We start from the raw sequence: 22,038 nt of genomic DNA, 5'->3' as shown, positions 1-22,038 counted from the left end.
TTTTAGGTGTACTATATACAATTTAATCTATGATAAAGCATTGCACAATAATTCATAAACTTCATGTATTTTGTATGTCGTGGGACAGAAGCTAAAAATGGAAATACTCAAGTAAAATACAAGTAACTCAAAATTATACTTATAATATACCAGTCTAGTTTCGTCAAAGTACTTATTTACATTCCACCACTGCACTAGTGTTCATCAGAGTTTAGTCAGATATGGTTGAGGATGTGACCACCAATCCTTCAGCATCCCTCAGACTGATCCAGTCCAATCTGTGGTAAACTGACCTCTTCAAGCCAGACATTTTCGTTGATTCCCACATGTTCATAATTCCAACAGCAGAGGGCTCAGTGAGCTCTGCTTTCACTTCTGTGCTTTGGTCCTCTTTGTCCCCTGTTAACACAATCCATTGTTTTCACATTAGGGACATGTTTACAGATCACAGAGTCTGAAAGTTTACTTAGGTCTGAGATCCTGGGGCCAAAGCAAAGTGGCCCATAACAATACTGGGAATCTACCAACTTGTCTACAACTTTCTACACTCACATTTAGTTAACCAAATTATGTTCAATGTTGTGGGAAAGTCTGTAGGATATACTAGGCAGAAAATGAACATGCAGACAATGGCTGATGTGTTGAAAACAGCAAAATGATCAATAGTATGGATCTGAACAACAGTGACTAGGGAGAAATTGTGATGGTCAAATCACTGGGTCAAGGATATGTTCAGGTCTTGTTGGTCATTCCAAATGTAAATTGGTTAATATTTACCAAAAGTATCTAAAGGACAACAACCGGATCCCAAACAAACAAAAAACAGCTCTGGCCCAAGACCTGGACTCCCCTAGACCTCTGAAGGTGTGCTGTGGTATCTGGACCAAGACATTTGCAACAGATCCCTGAAGTCCTGGAAGTAGAGAGGTGGACCTCCATGGATCAGATTAATTTATCCAACACCTCCCATAGATGCTTTAGGATGTCCTTCCTTAGTCCATTTTTGGTCAGTTCTAACCGCTGCAGACCAGGAACACTCAACAAGACCTGCAGCTGTGGAAATGCTCTGACCCAGTCATCACCGTTACAATATGGACCTGGTCAAAGTCACACAGTTCCTTACATTGCTCATTTTGCTTCTTCAAACACATCAGCCTCAAGGACTAATGTTCACTTCCTGCCCAATATATCCAACCCAGTGTTCCATTGTAATGAAATTATCAATATTATCAGTACTTCTCCTGACAGTGGTCAAAAGGTTATGTCTGATCGGTGTTAAAGCGGGTAAAAATAAATAATATTGACACATGAATACAGTTGATAGCTAAACCAAAAGAAGCATCTGACGATGATGAACATTAAGTCTACTGGATTTCCCCCTGTGATACAGAGCTGCTATAAGCTAACGTAGAGAATGCTCAGACTAGGGAACCTAACATGACAGATTCTGAGACGATGCGATAAATCATGTTGAAGTACAGGCAAAGTAGGGCAACATTCAGGTGGACAAATAGTTCAAAGGTACAACTGTGGTGTTTGCAAAACCTTTGGTCATCATGTATTTGCATAGTCACAACCCCAGACATAAAAAAACCAAGTCCTTTGCAGAACATCAGCAAAACTGACAAGATGGAAACACATCTGTTGTTGGCGTTTCTGCTCTCCCTCTGTGGCCTATCTTTTAGTGACGGTAACACATACACCACTGTAACATTTACTACATTTATAGTACATACACATCATATATATATATATATATATATATATATATATATATATATATATATATATATATAATCTAAATGTGACCATATTTAATTGTCTTTTGTCCTCAGAGTGTCGACCGAATCTTCTGGAGAATGTGGATTTTCCAGGAACAGACATTACATCGCTGTATTCCCCTGATGTGAATCACTGTCAGCAGCTGTGCACCCAGCACCCCTCCTGCCTCTTCTTTACTTTTATTCGGTCTGACTGGACCAGAGATGACAGGTACAAATCAAAAAACAAACATGGCAACACTAGAAAAAATGTAAACTTGAGTAATATTTGGTTGTAAGTATTATTTTGCACGACCACCAAAGAAATCTACATCTAAGTTTTTGGCCACCAGACACTTCTACTGCTACCTGAAGCACACGTCCTCTGGAGAGCCCAGGACTCAGACCTCACTCCTGGGAGTTACCTCTGGTTATTCTCTCAAACCCTGCACATCAAACACTGGTAGGCCTCTATGGTAATTCACAACCAGATTTCATTTCCATGTCTTTGGTGTCTCTGTCCTTAACGCTGATGGACCATCTGTCTACTGTGCAGATCAATGTTTCTCTACCGTCTACCAGAACATGGACTTCTTAGGTGCGGATTATCAATTCTTGTTCACGGCTGACTATGAGGAGTGTCAGAGAGCCTGCACACATGACCCAGCCTGTCAGTTCTTTACTTTTGCCAATGGGGACTTTTCGGATACAAAGATCAGGTAGATAATGAAACAGCTTTATATACAGGTGTGTGCAATCAGCATTTAATGAAGAAAAAAAAAAAAACTTTAAAGTTCTCATAAGTTTCCCATTATTTGCATCAGTAGAACTATAGAAGTGTTAAACATAAACATGGTTGTTGTTAGATTTTAAGACATTTGTAAGCACTTATGATAATCCATTTACAGTTTACAGACTGGTCAGGGGTGTTAATCATTAAAAATACTTTCCAAAGTAAGGTGGACAAGCATAAAAACTGCAGTACATTTATTTAAAAAATTACTAACTTTAAGGCACTGTTATTGCTTTAGATCTCATGGCTGAAAAACATAATGAATCTTTAATAAATGTAAAATAAATTCTGCATTATAAATCAATAAGCAAAACTTGGTACAGGGTCAACCTTATTATAGGCAAGTTTCGCCACAATCAATCAATCAAACTTTATTTCTATAGCACTTTTCATACACATGGTACATGTAGCACAAAGTGCTTCACAACAAATCCCCCACTGTCCCGCAGTTGCAACTAAAAATAAATGCAACAAAGTAAAGTAAAATTTACAGTAAGAGTTTAATTAAAAGCTAGACTAAAAAGATAAGTTTTGAGTTTACTTTTAAAAATATGAACACTCACAGTGGACCTCAGATCCTCAGGTAGACTGTTCCAAAGTTTGGGGCCATAAAAGCTGAATGAGGCCTCACCATGAGTTTTAGTGTGGACTCTTGGAACAGTTAAGAGATTACTACCTGAGGACCTGAGAGTCGTTAAAAGCAAATCAGATAAATAAATAGGGCTAAGATCAATACAATAGCAACAAAAACAATAGCTATGTTTCTACAGTAGTAAATCATAGATGGCTCTGGCACAATTTCACCTGCTTCTAAGGTGCATGGAGAAGGACATTTATCACATATAACCCTTTTATTTCACTCTAAAGTTGGACCGATGTGTTTTGGCTTGTGGCCTTCACTAGGGTTATCAGAAAGTTCAAGCTCCGCCCCCACCTTTACCATATAGATTTGTTGTCCTAGCATGATATTTGTAGTGTCTCTATTTGGACACTCTCCTTCCCTGTCTGATACATGGTACAAAACAGTGACTGACCTGGATCCATATATTCATATTTCCAGTCCACTTTTGCAGATACCCTAATGACATAATAACTGTAATTGCTTTGCAGTTTGTTTGTTTTTTTCTTATTTGAATGCAGCTGCTTTTGTATTTCCTTATAACCCCAAAGCAGGCTGCGAGCTGAAATGTGTGAAATGCGGTCTAACTTTACAGTTAAATGAAATTCTTCCATTAGACAAATACCGACGGAGTCCTCGACCTGCTGCAAGTTTCTGCAGTCTTCTTTTTTTATTTCATGGCAGGTAGAATCCAGTATTAGGGTATATTACTTCTGTGACTGGAGTTAATATTTTCTTGCTTGACAAAAAAAAAAAAAAAATCTAAATCTAACAAGACCTTTGGCATTCATGGCCACCTTAGGAGAGGGTGAGACAAGGGGTTTTAGTTAGTTGCAGTTACAACTTCACCAGTAGATGTCACTAAATTATACACACTGAAGCACTGAAAAGTGTCGAATCAAAATCCTTATATGTCTCATAACTGAACAATAACATCTTTAAGACACTATTAGAACACTTTAACACTAATGATGATAATAATACATATAATGTTTATTGGCATATTAAGAGTCTTGTCTACACCAGTGTCATGATTTAACTTTTGTTATGATTTGATGGTACACTGTAAAAAAAACAAAAAACAAAAAAAAAACGTAGAAAAAAAAAGGTATTATTCCAGCAGCAGGGGTGCCAAAAAAATACTGTTAAATAATGGAAAATAACCATCTCATAAAAATACAGTAATTTCCCATAATTAAAATACAGTTTTTTTGCCCTAACTTTACATGAGATTTTGCTTTTTTTTTTTTTTTTTTTTTTTTTTTTTACTTTTTAATGTTTAATAAAGAATATTTACATGTATTAAAACAATCAAATTTCCTATAAATATTTATATAAATAATTTTCAATGAGACTAAGTTGTACAATCCACTGATAAAAACTGTATTTGGACAGTTTATCAGTGCTCATACATATTATACATTCACAAAAATACATGTATTCACCATTTTTGTTGTGAAAACTCCCGTAATTACACAAGATATTTGTCAATTGACCTACAAGTCTATTTAAATTTACAGAACAAATACTTCTTTTACGGTTAATTGCCAATAATTTTATCTTGTTTACTTTTTTTTTTTTTTTTTTTTTACAGTATTAAACTTTTAATTAACAATAAAATCTCATAAATAGAAAATAAATATTAGTGAAATTACGATACATTTACAAATGTATTTTAACTTTATTTTTCTGTGAAAAAAGAAAAAATGTCTTTTAAAAAATGGAAATTTTATGGTTATTCACAGTTACAGTTTTTTCATGTTATTTTACATTTGACATGTAAAATCACGGTCTATTTTTGTCATTTTATTGATATTTTCCTGTATCTTGAAAATACAGGAAAAATCTGTAAAATACATGGTGAAAATTCTGTTATATTTCAGTTTTTTTTTTTTTACAGTGTATATAAATAAAATTTGATTTTATTTTGTTTTGATAAGGACTTAGACGGACCTGATTATAAATTAATAATTCACAGAAACACTCTAATACAAGACATTTGATAATATCAAACTTTTAGACACAAATCCCAAGGGGGAAGAAACAGCATAAGCTTTGCAGTTGTAATTGTGTGGTTTCTTACCCTGTTTTTAGGCATAAGTGCCATCTGAAGTTCAGCTGGACCGTGCCACACACACCTACTGTAGTAGAACGGGCTGGTGTTGTGTCTGGATTCTCTCATAAAATACGCACATCCCTGAACGATGGCCCAGGTAAACTCATTCTATCTAAAGCACAGATTTTATAGAACATAATGTAAGTTGTGTGTGTTTCTTCACATTACTGTTTACAGTGTGTCAGGCCAAGTTTTTTCCCAATACTGACATCCCAGCCAGTGACCTTGTGAGGATGCCATCTCCCTCTGCTGAACACTGTCACACACTGTGCAGTGCTCATCCAAGCTGTACCTACTTCTCCTTTAGCAGGTAGAGTGTACTTCTGCACTTGGTTGTTTTAATATACTATGAAACAGTTGTACATATGGTCACCAGACACAAGTAATAACATAAGGTAACAAAAGACTTTACTGATCCCACCATGGGGAAATGACAGCACTAACAGCAGCAAAAATGCAGAAAACAAAGTACAGAAAACATTCAAAAGTGAAACATATAATGTAAATAGAAAGAGAAATTTGCCATTTATATTACTTGTACTGTACATACATAAATATTATTTGCACGATCCCAATATATTGTGCATGCGTGATACTGGATATCTACAGTTGCAGAAAAGATTATTAGACCACTCTTGTTTTCTTCAATTTCTTGTTCATTTTAATGCCTGGTACAACTAAAGGTACATTTGTTTGGACAAATATATTGATAACAACAAAAATAGCTCATAAGAGTTTCATTTCAGAGCTGATATCTATCCATTTTCCATGCTTTTCTTGATAATAACCAAAATTACTTCAGTTCTTACATCAATAGCTATGGCATTGTACTGACAAAAACAGTGCTTTTAGACATTCCATGTTTTCTTTTCTGTCTGTTTTAGTCACATGATACACACAGGAGCTCGTACTTGATTGCATAACCCTTGTTTTTGATGACTGCAGCCATGTTTGTTGGCATGTTCTCCACCAGTTTCTGACATTGTTCTGCTGTCACAGCAGCCTATTCCTGTCGCACAAATTCAAACAAATTTGCTTTATTTTATGCTTGTGATTCTCCATTTTGCATTTGATGATTTTCCACAGATTTTAAATTGGATTTAGATCTGGTAATTGAGCAGGCCAAGGCATGGTTCGAATGTTGTGGGTCTCCATCCAGGATTTAACTGACCTTGCCGTCTGACAAGGAGCATTGTCTTGTTAGAAAAACCAGTCATTTGAGGCAGGAAAGAGAGCACATGCAGACAGCTGAGGGGGTCCATCTACAGTCAGATGAGGGTGAGGAGGTCCATCCAGACAGGCGCGGGTAAGGGAGGAGGTCACAGATAGCTTATAATACTTCTTCATTCTAACCATAGTGCTGTCCGATGACTGGAAACAGTGGGAGCGGAGGCGTTCATTCTGGGTTAAATAGTGAACGTACCAGTTTAGCGCACCCTTGAATGCAAATATTGAGCGAATGATGGCTTAGCGAATGCAACGAGCGCAGAAATGGATTTTACATTTGTTAAGCCTCTGCATTCGCCAACCCATCGTTTGCTCACCATTTGCGTTCAACGGTGCGCAAACGGCTGCGCTCACTATTTAACCTAGAAATGCGTCCCTGGTTCATTTGCCCTTCACACAACTGCATTTGCCCTGTTCCACCCATACTGAAACAACCCCAGATCATTACTGATCCACCCTGGAGGGGCAAGACAGTCTGGTTTGTAGGCTTCTCCACTCTTCCTCCTAACCATTAAGTTGGCTGGAGTGGGCATCAACTGAAAATTGGATTCATCACTGAAGAGAACCTTAGCCCAATCATCAACAGTCCGATCCTTGTGATCCAACAAAGAGTAACCGGGCTTTCCTCTGCCTTTCATTGATGAAGAGCTTCTTCTGTGCCCTGCGTGACTTCAGACCAGCTTCAAGAAGTCGATTTTGAACTGTCCTTGCCAAACAAGTCACACTTCTCGACAGTGCCCACTCATTTTTGAGGTCCCTGGAGGTCTGACGACAATTCCTGACACAGGAACGGATGTGTGCACGGTCGTCTTGTGGGGTAGAAAGACGTTTCCTTCCGTGTTCAGCCAGCAATTTGGTAGTACCATGTTCGGCTTTTTTTTCCTGGTGTAATGAACGGCTGTCTTGGAGATCTTCAGTTTTTTCACTACCTGTCTCTCACTCATGCCAATTTCCAGCAGTGCCAAGATGACTGCCTTTGTGGCTTCACATAATTCTTTTGTTTTAGGCATTATGTGAGAGCTGACACTTCTGAGCTGTGCTACGGCTTTAATGTCAGCAGGAAACCACTCTAGGCCTTTGCATGTACAGTGCTGCTTATGACATGAAATGGCCTCTTACATACCCTGGGAATACAATTAAGCTTAAGCATGTCAAATAGGACATAAAATATTATATAATCAGCTGCATTTTTTGTCGTGTTCATTGTATTCTTCAGGTACTGTACCTTTAGTTGTACCAAGCATTAAAATGAACAAGAAATTGAAGAAAATAAGGGCGGTCTAAAATTTTTTTCCACAACAATATAATATTTACTTCATCAACTTCCCAGTATCCTGACATGGTTAAATATTTCATCCTAATCTGACTAATCTATCCTTCTCTTCATTTTATTTCATTTTTGAGATGTATATATGTCATTTAATGAACTGATTTCAATTATCCTTCCAGAAACACTTGTTACCTGAAGAAAAACGTTGATCAAATGGTGACTGTAGCTAAGGATGGAGTCACATCTGGGATACCATCTCGTTTCTGTCTGGCCGATAACGGTATGTACAGCAACTGGAACTTTTACAATAAACACAACTTCAGCAGACCACTCATTTTTTTCTGCTTGCTGTTTTGCCTTAGAATTGCACAGATGTTTTTCAGCAATTTACTCCTACTGCAGAAGTGATGGTTTTGTTTCATATGCCTGAAACACTGTGGAAATTATAGAAAGATGCATGTACAGGAGCAGTATTGGAAACCTCAGAGATTGCCTAAATCTCCTCTGACCATAAGAGGGTGTCCAAGAGCATTTGACATGTCTTACAACAGATGAAGGGTTAGTTTCTTTACAGTAAATGCATTTCTGGTTTATTTTGTTTCAGTATGCCTCCTTACAAGGGAGTATGAGGGCTCTACAACAAAAAAATATTTATTTTTCGAAAATTAAACCATGATATTTTGAGTGAAAAAGTCAAATTACAATAAGAACAAAATCATTGTATTTGGGAGATAAAGTTGCAATATTCATTAATTTAAAAAAAAAAAAATGCAATTATTTGTTGAATTTAGAACTCATGTAGCATCAGTTAGTGTAACATTAACACAAACAGTAAGCTTGTTTGCTCAGCGTGTGTCTACTACAGCTGGGATTCTGACTTTTCTTCATAGAAATCAGATTTTTTTCATGCGAAAGTATGACTTTTTACTCATATAACACAAAGTTTTTCCTTATGATTATGACTTTCTTTCCTTGAATCAATGCAACTTACTTTCCATTATGGTATTACTTTTTTAAAATTGAAATATCATACTTTTTATTCCTAGGCTGACCTGTTATGTCCCTGTGAATCGCAAAATGCAAATTAACAAATGAAACTGACACATTGTTTAGAAGATTTAGAAGATTAAAAGCCCTACAAGAGTAAAAGACTAACATTGGTATACTGCAATAAGCACAGTGACAAACAATACAACTGGACAAGTTTTTGTTTGGTTTAGGTTCTGTGAGTCAGGCCCCAGGTCAAATTCTACTTAAAACCCAATAAAGCATGGATTTACTGTCACTGATGTAATGAAGACGTGCTATTAAAAGGTTTTTTTTTTCGATTTATGAACATTCATACACCCAGACATTGTTCCAAACAGTTCACTTCTGTAACACAGATGTAGTTTGTCCTGCAGCAGTAGTGTAACTCTGTCTGTTTGGTCATAGGATGGGTCAAAGTGGCTCATGAAGGACTAGATTTTGCAGGCTCCGACATTCGTTACGTGCTGCTGGATGATGCAGATTCGTGCCAGAGGACATGTACTGAGGACCCCAACTGTCAGTTCTACACCTACGCCACTGAGGACTTCTTTGACTCTGATTACTGGTACAGTTGTTTTTCCTTCAAATGGAATCAGCAATTCAGGAAATGTATTCATTTATTTTGCATCAGCAATTCAGTTGGTCTGCAGTAAGGAAATTATTGCTCATACTCTTTTACATTTTTATGTATTTACATGTAGTCATTGAAAATGCTGAGGTTTTGTTTTGTATTTTATTTTACAGGCGCCGCTGCTATCTGAAGCGAGTTATTTCCATTCCTTCTCCTCCTAAAGTCACCAAACTGAATGGTGTTGTGTCCGGCTTCACTCTGAGGAGCTGTGCAGTGTAGGTGTTTTTCAGGCACGAAGTGAGACAAACAAAACAAAACCAAAGCTCAGGCTATTACTTTGCGAATAACACAATAAAACTCTCAAAGTGAAACATGTTTGTATGTTTATTACAAAATGAACAACCTCTAGCCTTTTTTTTCTCTCCTTCTCTTGACATAGTGATGAACTTCTGTCAATATCTGTTTTTTTTTCCATGTTTATCTCCACTCTTGTTTACTGAGATATTTGACCTGCAGAAACTGACTCTATATTGGGCAACTGTAGTTTAGACCCTTTATTTTAGGCAACCTAACTTAGTATAGGCTGGTTTTCATTTGTTGGGATCTCTCCGAGAAAAAAAAATACCTGCATTAGCCTGATGTTTTCATGTTTTTATACTGTCCCCACTTACCACTTTAAATGCCACCCAAATAAACAATCACATGGAGTCACTGCTGTAAAAATAATCATATCTTACCTTCAGCCAATAGGCTTTATGCACAGCCCCACTACTTCCTGAACTTAAGGCAGCTCCTTTAATACCGGTCTTTTATTACTGGACACACTGATTAATACAGGAGAGTGTGCTACTTCTTGTTGTGACTACTGTGCTATATAGGCACATCTGGATTAATCAATGGGTACGGTTACATGATGTTTTTTGAATCCGATTTATTTTTCCAGAAGAAATTAATCCAGAATTAAAGTACTTTCTCTTCTGTTTACATGGAAATGTTAAACCCGAATAAAGGTTTACATGAGAAATTTTTATTCGGTTTTCGCAGCCCTTCTGTTAGCTTAGCTTAGCATAGTCACTGCATTTCCATGGTCACACGTAGCCAGTTTTTTAAAGGTGATTTGTTGTCTTTTGTAAGTGATTTTGTCAAATCCGCTTCTCTCTAATTATTTCTTTAGATCCGCGACTTACAGCACTCATACAATCTTGGGACTGTTGATGGAAGTTGGAAAATCTTTTTTTTGGAAGGGATGCATGCGCTAAAGTAGCTTTGCTTTACCGTTTTAGCTCTGCATTAGTTTTTATTTCCCAAGATTTTCTTACTGCAGTAAGTCACATGGCCATGATTTGAGCCTCAATTTGTGATCATACTGACCCCGCCAGACTAAAGTAATGATTAGGGAGAACTGAATTTCACAAAACTACTCATAAAATACTACAGATCACCCATAAAAGCCTAGCTACGTCTGACCATAGGAATGAAGCGATTATGCTAAACTAGGCTAAGCTAACGGAAGGACTGTGAGAACAAGGCAGTCGGTGCACTAGACTCGGCTGACTAGACTGCATTGCATATTCTTCCGCCAGCGCAGAATGTGTGTGTTATCGCGACAGGACAAGACAACGAGCATGTGCAGAATGGCAGGAATAAAGTCCAAACGGAATAAAGGGTTTACATGTCCGAGGAATAATTTAGACCCGATTCAAAAGTGGAATAAACCAGTGACTTTAATCGAGTTTGAATTTAATCCGAACTTTTCTTTTTCAACTGGAATAAGGTGTTTACATGGGCATCTTAAATAGGATCTAACCTTTAATCAGTTTAAACCAGGAATAACAGTTGTCACGTAAATGCACAGAATCTGTCCAATAATAAAAGACAGGTAATAAAGGAGCTGCTTTGAGTTCAGGAAGTAGTGGAGCTGTGCAGAAAGCCCATTGGTTCAATAGTGTTTTAACAGTCTAAGCCAGTTTACACTGAATCATAGCAATATTGAGTCACAGTGTATAAATATCTAGGTATTTGACTTGATTAATTATTTATTGCATATTTCATATGCCAAGAAAATGACTTTTTGTACAGAAATAGATCAAGCTGCCTTTTGTATTGAAGAACAGTCTTATATTATAGTGCTATGGTGACATTCATCACTTAAAATCCCTATGATATTTTACCACACTTTCATAAGTCTGTGAATGTCTTCCCTCCTGATGCCTGCACTAATATAGTTTTGACAGCAGAGGCCGCTAAAGTACAAACTAGTGCTGATTTCTCTGTCTTCCCTCCCTGACATCACCAGGTCATGTGTGTAGAATCTAGAATATGTTATATTATAATAAATGGTGATAAATCACTTAAGAAAGGCTAAATAGAGAGAACAATTAATTTGGAAATTGCCACAAAAGTAACACTGGATCTTTATGGGTTAAAAAAGCTAATTTCTTCATTTATTTTTCTTCTAGCTCATGCTGAGACTAAAAAAACTAGGGTCTTTTGAGGGGATTTCTCCTCTGCCAGTGTGGCTTTGATCCTTTACCATTAAATTTAGGTATCTTGATTCTCTGAGTCTAAGACTGACAGCTGGTGGTTAACCTGAAGTATAACCGGTCGTCTTTGACCTTAAAACAGCAACTCATGGAGCGGACCATCCTGGAGACAAATCCTTTTGTGTATTGTCTTCTGAACATGTGGTTTTACCATCACTGCCAGCTTTTACTTTGCCACTTCCAGAACCAGAGGCAACGTCCCTGTTTTCCAACTGATGCTTGTGTTCCCATCTGTGACTTTCCTTTCACATGGAAATGAGGGACTTGAACTGATGGGAGGTTCACTGAAGTTCTGCATTTCACCTGCTGGAAGGAACTGGATTTTAAAACCATGCCATTCCACACGTTTAGGGACACTATTGTTAAGAATACTCCTTAGCTGTCCATCAACATTCCCAGGAACTTTAACTACCAGGAATTTATTTACCTGTTTTAACCCATAAGGACCCAGTGCTACTCTTGTGGCAGTTCCCAAATGAATTTTTCTCTCCATTTAACATTTCCGAAGTGATCTGTCACCATTTACTATAATATTATCCTCTGAATTTAGCTTTTTTTTTTTCCAGTGAAAATCATGTATTTCCTATGTTTAATTGACTGTTTGGAGTTGCCAACTTTGAAATCTCACTGAACTGAACGTATTTAGCAAATATGTTCAACAAGGTGCATATATTTGTGCAATAAATGTCAAGGCTTTTTACTTCCACATTCTGGCCCAGGCACAAGGATGTCACTGTGTAGCCAAGTTCCTATATCTTGGCACCAAAGAGCAGTTTGTAAACCCTGGTACTGAGACTTAAGTGTCCTTAACAACAGTGTCCTTCTGTCTCCTATGTCCTTTTGATGGAGAAATTTGTTGTTAGTATACATTATATTAACTCTTAATCAGCCCTGAATATTGTAAAGAGGAGTTGATAATATTACTTATTACCTCCGCCAGGAGATATTGTGATCGCTTTGCTTTGTGTGTTTGTTTGTTTGTTAGCAAGATAACTCAAAAAGTTATGGATGGATTTTCATTAAATTTTTAGGAAATGTTGATACTGACACAAGGAAGAATTGATTAAATTTTGGTGGTGATCGGAGTTGGGGGGGGGCACGGGGGCCCACTGATCTGCCTTGGTGGAGGTCTGCGCTCTCCGAGTGCTTTTCTTGTCTTGTTGTTTTTTGTTGTGTTTTTTTTTTTTGTGTGTTTAATAGGTTTGTAGGTTTGTTATATATATACATACATACATATATATATATATATATATATATATATATATATATATATATATATATATATATATATATATACACACACACACACACACACACACACATATTTATATATAATGTCTGTCTGGTTCCTTATGTCTAAGTACATGTTTATGTAAATGTATATTTTAAAATAAAAAAAAAAAAACATTTCCTGTTTACACTGAAAAAACAACAACAACAACAACAACAACAACAACAACAAACTTTTCTCAACACACCATTAAAAATAAAAAAAGTCAGTCACTTTAACTGTCTGTGAGATGAAGGTCCACCAGCCTGACATCTTCTACATGGGTTACATTTTAAACAGGTCACCAACTCATAACAGGGTGAACATATGAGGACAGGCAGCCATTCATTCTCACATTCACACCAACAGGCAATTTAGAGTGATCAAGTAACTTGTTAGTTATATGGTTTTGGATTGTGGAAGATGGTGCAGACGGGGAGAGAACAAGCAGAAAGGCCTCAGACGGACTGGACTGGGTTCAAGCACAGGACCTGTTTGCTGTGAGGCAATAATACAAACCAATGTTCCACTGCACCACATTATAAACTGGATAGAGGATATTTAAATACCGATGCATCTGCTTTTTTCATACTCTTATGTTTGTTATTAGGGGCTGTAAATGACTGATTGATTTTAAGAATGTGACTGTATTCTAATCTACGCCTATTTAGAGTCTACTGTACCTGCGGTGGCATAGCAGTAGCATTTGCACCTCACAGCGCTGCATTTGATTCTCATCTGGACCTTTATGTGTTGAGTTTACTTGTTCTCTCCATGCTGTATGGGTGTCTTCTGGGTTCCCTCGCCATTAAAAACAGGTACAAACAGGTTAATTCTTCTGTCGGTGCCCCTGATAATGGTACTGATGTAGATCTGGAGTTGGTCCCCGAGGGCCGTCGTTGGCAGCCTAATGTGTTTTCTATGTGTTGATGCTAATTGCTAATTGTGTGTATAAGGATGGATAAAATACAGAGACCACATTTTCCACTGGAATAATGACACAAATTAACCTTTAACCTTCATATTCATATGGCTGTATCTCAGGAGGTAGAGCGGGTCGTCCAATAACTGAAGGGTTGGCAGTTTAAATACCACTCTGTCCTAGTCATGTGCCGTTATGTCGTTGGGGAAGACGCTTCACCCACCTTGGCTCCGGTTTCATTCACACTGGGTGTATTAATGTTTGGTGGTGGTCATAGGGGAGATATTATTATTTCACAACAAACCAATCTCTTTGTGTCAAACTCTGCCAGTGTTATTAGTTATACAACCAATTTGAGGACAGATGTATTTTTACTCTTTATCTCTCAGCTGTTTATGTATCTGCTCATCCCATAATTGCTAATATTTTAAGTGATTTAAGGAATAAGTTTGCTAATTCATGTCTTAGTTTTTATGTACATGTCATAGGAGAAATGCTTGCTCATTTCTTGATTTCAGACCTGATTTCTCTCACTTTTACCCTCCTTCCTGCTTGTTGAACCCTCCTCTTTTCCTCACACACACACTTCCACCCATCTACACTCCCCTCCTTCGTTCTGTTATTCCCTTTGCTCCTTCCTTTTTTGCTCCTTTGAGCATACCCTCCCCCGTGGGAAACCCAGTGCAGTGTGACTGTGGTTGTCCTTCCTGGAAGCTGTGGTGGTGACTCTGGCTCCTCCACTCAGAGGCTAGAATAGTGCCAGCCAGTCCGCCAGTGTGTGTGTGTGTGTGTGTGTGTGTGTTTTTGTGTGTCTATGTTTGTGTGTCTTGTGTGTGCATGCACCCTCCACAAACATTCCACCACCATACCGTCCGTCCGACCGCCGGCCAGCCTCGCACGAGAGCCACGCCGCCACCGCGGTTCGGTTCCTGACGCCAGCTCTGTAGACTCACATTACACACACATGGACACACACACACACACACAGAAGACGAGTGCACACACAACACCACATAAACAAAACACTCAGCGAGCCTCAGACAAACACACACTCGCAGGGCAAGTGAGCACATGAGACTGGCTAAAGCACACACTCGCACACTCACTCAAATAAACAATATGCACTTTGCGGAACACACACATTTTAGAACCGCAGACCACAGACATTGCATCCTGAAGTAGATCAAAGCGTTCTCCAGCAGTAAACACACACAAGCTTCTTCTCTGCTCTCTCATCCCCGAGGAGCTGTTTTGGTGAAGCACGGCACAATTATGCTGATCTTCTTGAGAAACAACTCATTGCAACTGTCATTCATCATTGTTCGGGGTTTCTTCTGGACCCCGTGCATGCTGGCCGACTCTTGGTGATTCACACTATTTCTCTTCCCTGTCCTTTTAAACCTCCACCAGTCCTTCTCATCTCGCCTTAACCCTGTCTCCTGGCTCCCTCCCACCCTGTTATTGAACGTCTACGCTGAATCAGTCACCCAACCACAGTCCTTCAGATCTTTTTCTTTGTTTTCTCCTTTCTTCATCCCTTCCCATGTCGCCCTTCGTCCTTACTGTCTGTCCATTGTTAAGGAGACAGTGGCGCAGACAAACAGGGAGAGAAGATATCCGCTGGTGTACCACAAGATTGGAGTGAAAGAATGGCAGAGAGACAACAGAGGAGAGGAAGATACATAGACTGATATGAGGGTAAAGTTAATTACAGGGCCCTGCCAATTAGAGGGCAAAGTGATGGGTCTGTTTGCCTCGCCGCGGCATCCCAAAAACATCACCAGCTCCCACCATGTTTATCCTCTGCAGCCACAAGACCACAGCTCCCCTCAGCCATCACTGGAGACAGCTTAGATGCTGAGGGGGTTACGGCTGGGGAACATGCAGCAGTGTTTGCACACAAAGGCTGATGAAGATGAAAGAGGAACATGTAGATTGCAGCCATTCCTTTGCCATTTGTATTGATAGAAGATGTTGTACAAAGATGCAATTACATGTTGGCATACATTACATTGTCAGTCAACAACACAAACGCAGTAAAAACATAAACAAGGGTAAAGGCACTTAGTCTTTATAGAGATTTTTGTCAGACATTCCTTGTCAATCAGACAGAAATTGTAATCAAATGTATAAATGATATGAAAAGAAAACAAATATCACAGTTAAAGATCAGTAAATACTCAACATGACTCTCTGTTGAGCATATGGCTCTGTTGGACACTCCTGTATTTGTGTATTTACTAAGCAAGATCATAAACAATTCATTGAAATTCCTTCACGTTCTCCCACAGTATACTTCATTCTTCCGCTATACATGATTGTAATTATTTGAAACTTCTCCCATAGTCAGATATGGCTTTCAGAGTCCCTAAAAAGAGAGACAGTCATTAAATGTTCAGTATTTGTTTCCAAAAGTATCATATTTGTTGCATGGTCCACATGCGAGGTCCACAGCACAGAGTTTCTTGGAGAAAAAAAGCAGAGGTGACTCTCAGAATGCACCGATCTCAGTCCCCCATCCCTGGGTCGACTTGGCTGATCCACTCAACCCCCTGCGCTGGACTGTGGGAGACCCCAGAGGTGCAAAGGGCCTGAAGGAGACTTGCGATGGCGCAGAAGATGACGAAGTAGAAGCTGAGGAGGAGGTGGAGGGAGAGGAAGAGGAAGGAGTGGAAAGAGGACGAGGTGAGGCCCTGGAGCCGCTGTGAGGGGACGGCTGGCTCTGTCTGTGGGCAGCTGAGGGGGCGAGCACCGGGGAAGCAGCGAGGGAAGGCACTCTGTGGACGGTGGCCAGGGCTGTGGGTGCGAGGAGAGGCGGTGCACCCTGCTGGCAGCCGGCCAGAGGGTTGAGCCGCAGGGAGGTGGGTGACGGGTAGCTCCCCAACAGAGCCAGATCCCTTCGTCCCCCGGGGAAAGGAGGCGAGGAGGAGGCTGACGAGGTGGGGGAAATTGGAGGGAAGGATGCCCACGGCCACGGAGGGAAAGGAAGGGCCGACGCAGGGGGTGACTGTAGGAGGAGAGGGTCTAACTCGCTCGCACAGTGGGAGAGGTGGGAGACAAGGCGGGCTCCTATGGGGTCTGGTGATTCCCCTTCCAAAGAGCTGAGGTACCGCACCACCTCCCCAACACACTCCCTGAAGCCAAGGGTCCTGTAGTCCACCGCCAGCGCTCTTGCATCAAAGTAACCTGATGGCGGAAAACAGAGTTCAGTCAGATGAAAGCACAGGCTGCGGAAAAGAAAACAATGATGTCACCCTTTGGTTTGTAGAGTACAGGTCTGAAGAACTGAGTTTGGAACATTTTGCCATCTTGACAACAAAGTGTGAGGACTGATGGGTGGAACTTAGCAAGCCAACAGTACCTCAAGTTAACTGAAGACCTGAACATGCAGCTAATTAGCAATTCTACGATGAAAACGCCATCAAGTCATGTCAGTTACTTGCGAAATGTTAATATAGTTATGTTTGATAATGTCAACTTTGCATAAAGTGTACACACTAATCACAATGCTAGCAAAGAAGCACGTTAGTTGACAGACCATATAACGCAATACCAAACAGATGCTAACATTAGCTGGTGCAATTAAGATATACTAGCAGCACATTTCATTAAATATTTGCAGAAAAAAATTCATTCACTTTTTTTCCCCTTTTTTTGTGAACTTTTTAAGCCAACTACAGTTGAGCTGCCTGTCAGGAAAACATGTTTCATCCAATAAATACAAGCATGCGTCAGATCCACAGGTTAATCACAATATCCATAACTGAAACCAGCCATTAACTTTATATTTCACTTTATATTTATATTTATACTAGAGTTTGTACTTGGATGAAAATGATCAAATGTACATTCTGTTTGTGAAATAGGCTACTGGGTATATTACATTCAAATCTGTCCCAGTCTGATCCTCTCTACAACATTTCCACCATATTTTTCATTTTATTATTTTTTCTTTCTTTTTTTCATGTTCCATGCAACACAAATAAACAACAATCAGCTTCTCACCTTTCCCCCCCATGGCATGCAGGAGTTTGAGGTGGTCCACTGTCATCTGCAGAATTTCTGCTTTCTCCAGCTTAGATGAACCCTACAAGGAAAGGAATCCTCTTTACTCGCTGTAATCATTTTTTATTCAGAGGTTTCATTAGTTTTGTAACAAAAATGTGACAAAGCATTTTTCTCAAACCAAATATTTATCGTTTAGAATGTCCTTATAAACATTTACCTGTTTCTCAAAAGCACTGGGCACCAGTCTCCTCAGCTCCGACAGACTGTGGTTGATCCTGTCTCTGCGCCTCTTCTCTATGATCTTCAAAGGAAGAAGAGCAGAGGAACATCAGGACAAACCATACAGACAGAACTAAAAACTTACAGCTCAAGGCTATAATCCACTCACCCCTCTTCGCTTTTTTCGGGCCAGAATCTGTGAGGCGCTGCCAGGAGACATGGACCCGGTGACCGGGCTGAACCAAAGAGAAAGAGAAAGAGCGAGAGATGAGGGAGATGGAGTTGGGGGTTGGTGCTGGCAGAAGCAGAAACTTTGATTCTTCTGCATATTGTTATTATTACCCTCCCTAATATGACACAGAGGCAGGATGGCACATCAGCTCCTTTCAATCTAATTTGTTTTTTGGGCAAAGGAGTACCCAAGAGAGGAGGGAAGATGAGATTGTTTTTGGTTTAATGCATTTCTGGACATTAGTCTCACTGAAATAACATGCTGTTCTTCTTTCCATCTGAGCAAAAGCACTTTTAGAAAGATGATTATATAGCCTCGGGGCGATGCTTTTCGCTCGCATGGGGCTCCGACATGCAGCATGAGATCTGAGCTCCTCAGAGTACAGTTACTCACCATGGATTATGTTTGTTTGTGAACGCTCATCTTACAGGCCTGAAGAAGCCTGACAGCTCAGAGGTCCCTTCAAACTGCCCCATCAGAGACTCATTGAGCTTCTATTAGATTTTAACGTGAAGGCTGCCAATTTAGCTGCGTGTTTTTGTTTAGGTTTACGTTTGATGGGGCTGTCTTCAAAAGCCTCTGCTGTCTTCTGTTTGCATGTCACATGAAAATTTGATTTATATAAACTGTCTTTAGTAGTGCTGGCTCACTCGTTGCTTGTGATGTAACCAATATTGCTGTCAATGTGTTTTGTAAACCGCAGTTGCAATAACTATTCCCTTTAATGCACATTTGCTTAATGATGGCCAAGGCATGTGGCTAATGCACCTTAAATGCAAAACAATATGATGACTGAGGCTGTGAGGTTACTGTGGGTTTGTGTGGGTTATGTTACTGCTTATCAGACATTTTCCAGAACATTGAAACAAGTTATTAAAGTTATTTGAAATGGACAGAAAAGGCTGCAGCCACAAAAAGGATTTAATTTTCTCCGTTATTTCCTTTCCTCTAAACTTACTCTGACATGTAAGTATATATGCCTGTGTAATGTGCTGTATCTATGAAAACCATTAAATGTTCTTCATTCTTTCAAAATAAAATGTTAAAGTATGGATTTTATTTTATGTTTTTTCTAGGGATTTTTTATTCTTTTTTTTTTTTTTCGAAAGTGTAAAAGCTTTTGATATGAAAGAAACCTTATGGCCAGACACAAAATTCACCATAATTTTTCGTCCTAATGTTTGCTAACATGGCATATTTTTGGTTTGTTTTTTTCTGTGTGTGTGTATATATATATATATATATATATATATATATATATATATATATATATATATATATATATATATATATGTATATGTGTGTGTGTGTGTGTTATAACTTTATTGTCACTTTACCTCTTATTTGTATAATAGCTTGTTGACCGTTTAAAATACACAGCCATATTACACACATTTCTGTGAGTGTTTAGTCCATATATGATGAAACTTTGTTGCTACATCTTGCAAACAGAAAAAAAGCAAAAGCACCACTTTTTTTATTTTTTTTTTTTACACAATCAGTACAGTGTTGGTGCTCAACGGAAGTTTGTGTGCACTGTAAAGGAGCAAAAACTCACATTTTAAAATGACTTCAATTAGTTTTGCGCAAGGTTTTGTGTTTTTGTATATAAATGCAAAAATACTGTAGCTTACGGACCAAAAATCTCAACAAAAACAAAACAAAAAAAAATGTTTATGGGTTACCTATACAGAAAAAAGAAAAGATGCTGTGAGAGAGGGAGTATGTAAATAACATTCTCTCAAATGTGTCCTCAGATTTTCTAATACTATTTTTTATGTAACAGGAGATCATGCATAATTAAAATAATTAAAATGTTAAACATACTCTTTGTTTCTGATGTATAATTTCTGACTCGTGATTTGCAACAAACCATTTAGTCAGAAAAATCTTATATAGATATGCACACGTTAAGCGAATTTTTCAGTTTAGAAACTAAGCTCATAACTATGTAATGTCTGCAGCTCCATGCTACAGCCTTACATCATATTGAACCTATATTTAAATCATGTCTTGCATGCAATGACTGCTCCCAACCCACGAACATGGGAAAGTAAACGAACCAAATGTGGTTATGTTTCATAAAGTATTAGAGAAAGAGGAAGCTCACCAGCTCAGGGTTTAGTTTTTTGTTTTTTTTGCTTTACCAATCTTCGTTAAGTGTAACAATTATATTATTTTAAAAGTTTTTCACTGAATTTAAAAAAAAAAAAGAAGGGAATCCATTTCTTTTCATTTTCATACCGTAAACTACAGTTGAGACAAGTCTTTGAACTTGGTGACAGTTTTGCAACATGTAAGTGTCAAACTCCTTGTAAAGATAAATGTTCGTGTTAGTTTTACAAGCACTGATGTCTTGCAGATGTTTGGATGCACATTTATCTGAAGCTTAATAAGTACAAATGGATTCTGTGCAGTTTTCTGTTCAAGTGTGATGTTTCAATCTCTGGTCCAGTTAGGGGATGCTCACCAGTAGTTGTCTTCTTGTCCCACGTCAATAAACTCGTCTGTGTCCGAGTCTGGTGAGCTGTAGTCGTGAGGTCTCTTCATCTCCGATCTCCTTCCTCACCGGCTGCACTGATGGATGATGGGTATACAGATGATGATGATGATGATGATGATGATGATGATGATGGTGATGGAAGGATGGCTGTGGATGTGTCTCTCCTCTTATCTGCCTCTCACTGTGTGGAGGACCGTCTCCCCTCTGGACTAACCCTGATCGCCCCTCACTCTCTCTGTCTCTCGTGATGTCACTTATAAAAGCCCCGTTGTCCGCAGTCACTTCTCTGGTTCTTCAGGGGGGTTTCTTCGATTCATGTGTCTTCTGCCCTTTGTGAGTCAGCTGTGCCACTTGATCGACCCCCAAGGGCCCATGACAACTAAGAAAACTCACAAGCAGCTTAGTCTTTTACTCTATCGCTGGCATCCAATCATATTCTCCCTCTCTCCCTGTGTTATTTCTCCCTTGGCTGCCTCTCTCTGTCACATCCACCCAATGACAAAATAGCACTTTGGCAGTTGGGGCAGGGTTGCCAGTTTTGGCTCCCCCACCCCGCCTCCTCTCCCCTCCCTGTCCCTCCTCCCTCCCTTTAATCTGCCCTTCTCTCTCTTGTCACCCCTCCCGGCCTCATCTTTTCCACCCTCCTTGCTCAGTCATCCTCAGTCAATTAGCCTCCGATCTCATCCTCCTCCTCCTCCTCCTTCTCTCCGTCTTTCTTTCTGTCTTTCTTTCTCTCCTGCTTTTTTTCATTTTTTTCCTGCTCCTTTAATTATTGTCGGTTGTAGAACAATGGCAGTGGGAGGGAGGGGAGGTGAGAGGTGAGGAGTGTGGGAAAGATGAACTGTAAAAAAAAACACACCATCATCTGTAAGGGGAGTGTGTGACGCTACGAACAGATGAAGTCTCACAAAATCCCACAGGTGACTCGAACAATGGACTTACTGAGGGTTCCGTGT

At 39.2% G+C, this 22,038-nt stretch overlaps 2 protein-coding genes across 2 annotated transcripts; one reads left to right on the top strand and one right to left on the bottom strand.

Annotated features, from left to right (window-relative positions):
- Window positions 1-221: 221 nt before the first annotated feature.
- Window positions 222-9,702, top strand: LOC115428145 (coagulation factor XI-like). Its single transcript, XM_030146992.1, has 10 exons — window positions 222-283; window positions 1,686-1,690; window positions 1,836-1,992; window positions 2,114-2,223; window positions 2,317-2,479; window positions 5,267-5,385; window positions 5,466-5,598; window positions 7,965-8,065; window positions 9,220-9,379; window positions 9,559-9,702. Exons 1-10 carry the CDS (start codon window positions 222-224, stop codon window positions 9,662-9,664), a joined length of 1,116 nt encoding a protein of 371 aa, XP_030002852.1. The 3' UTR covers window positions 9,665-9,702.
- Window positions 9,703-16,147: 6,445 nt separating this feature from the next.
- On the bottom strand, window positions 16,148-21,567 carry heyl (hes related family bHLH transcription factor with YRPW motif like). The gene is made up of 5 exons (XM_030146663.1): window positions 21,050-21,567; window positions 18,517-18,583; window positions 18,346-18,429; window positions 18,126-18,207; window positions 16,148-17,306 (listed from the first exon to the last, which is right to left on the bottom strand). The coding sequence occupies exons 1-5, from the start codon at window positions 21,127-21,129 to the stop codon at window positions 16,612-16,614; spliced, it is 1,008 nt and encodes a 335-aa protein (XP_030002523.1). The 5' UTR covers window positions 21,130-21,567; the 3' UTR covers window positions 16,148-16,611.
- Between the last annotated feature and the right edge of the window lie 471 nt (window positions 21,568-22,038).

The sequence above is a fragment of the Sphaeramia orbicularis genome, chromosome 11 (genome assembly GCF_902148855.1).
Source record: "Sphaeramia orbicularis chromosome 11, fSphaOr1.1, whole genome shotgun sequence".
Lineage (NCBI taxonomy): Eukaryota > Metazoa > Chordata > Actinopteri > Kurtiformes > Apogonidae > Sphaeramia > Sphaeramia orbicularis.
The sequence above is the reverse complement of the archived record's forward strand: the minus strand, read 5'-3'. Positions and strand labels throughout refer to the sequence as shown.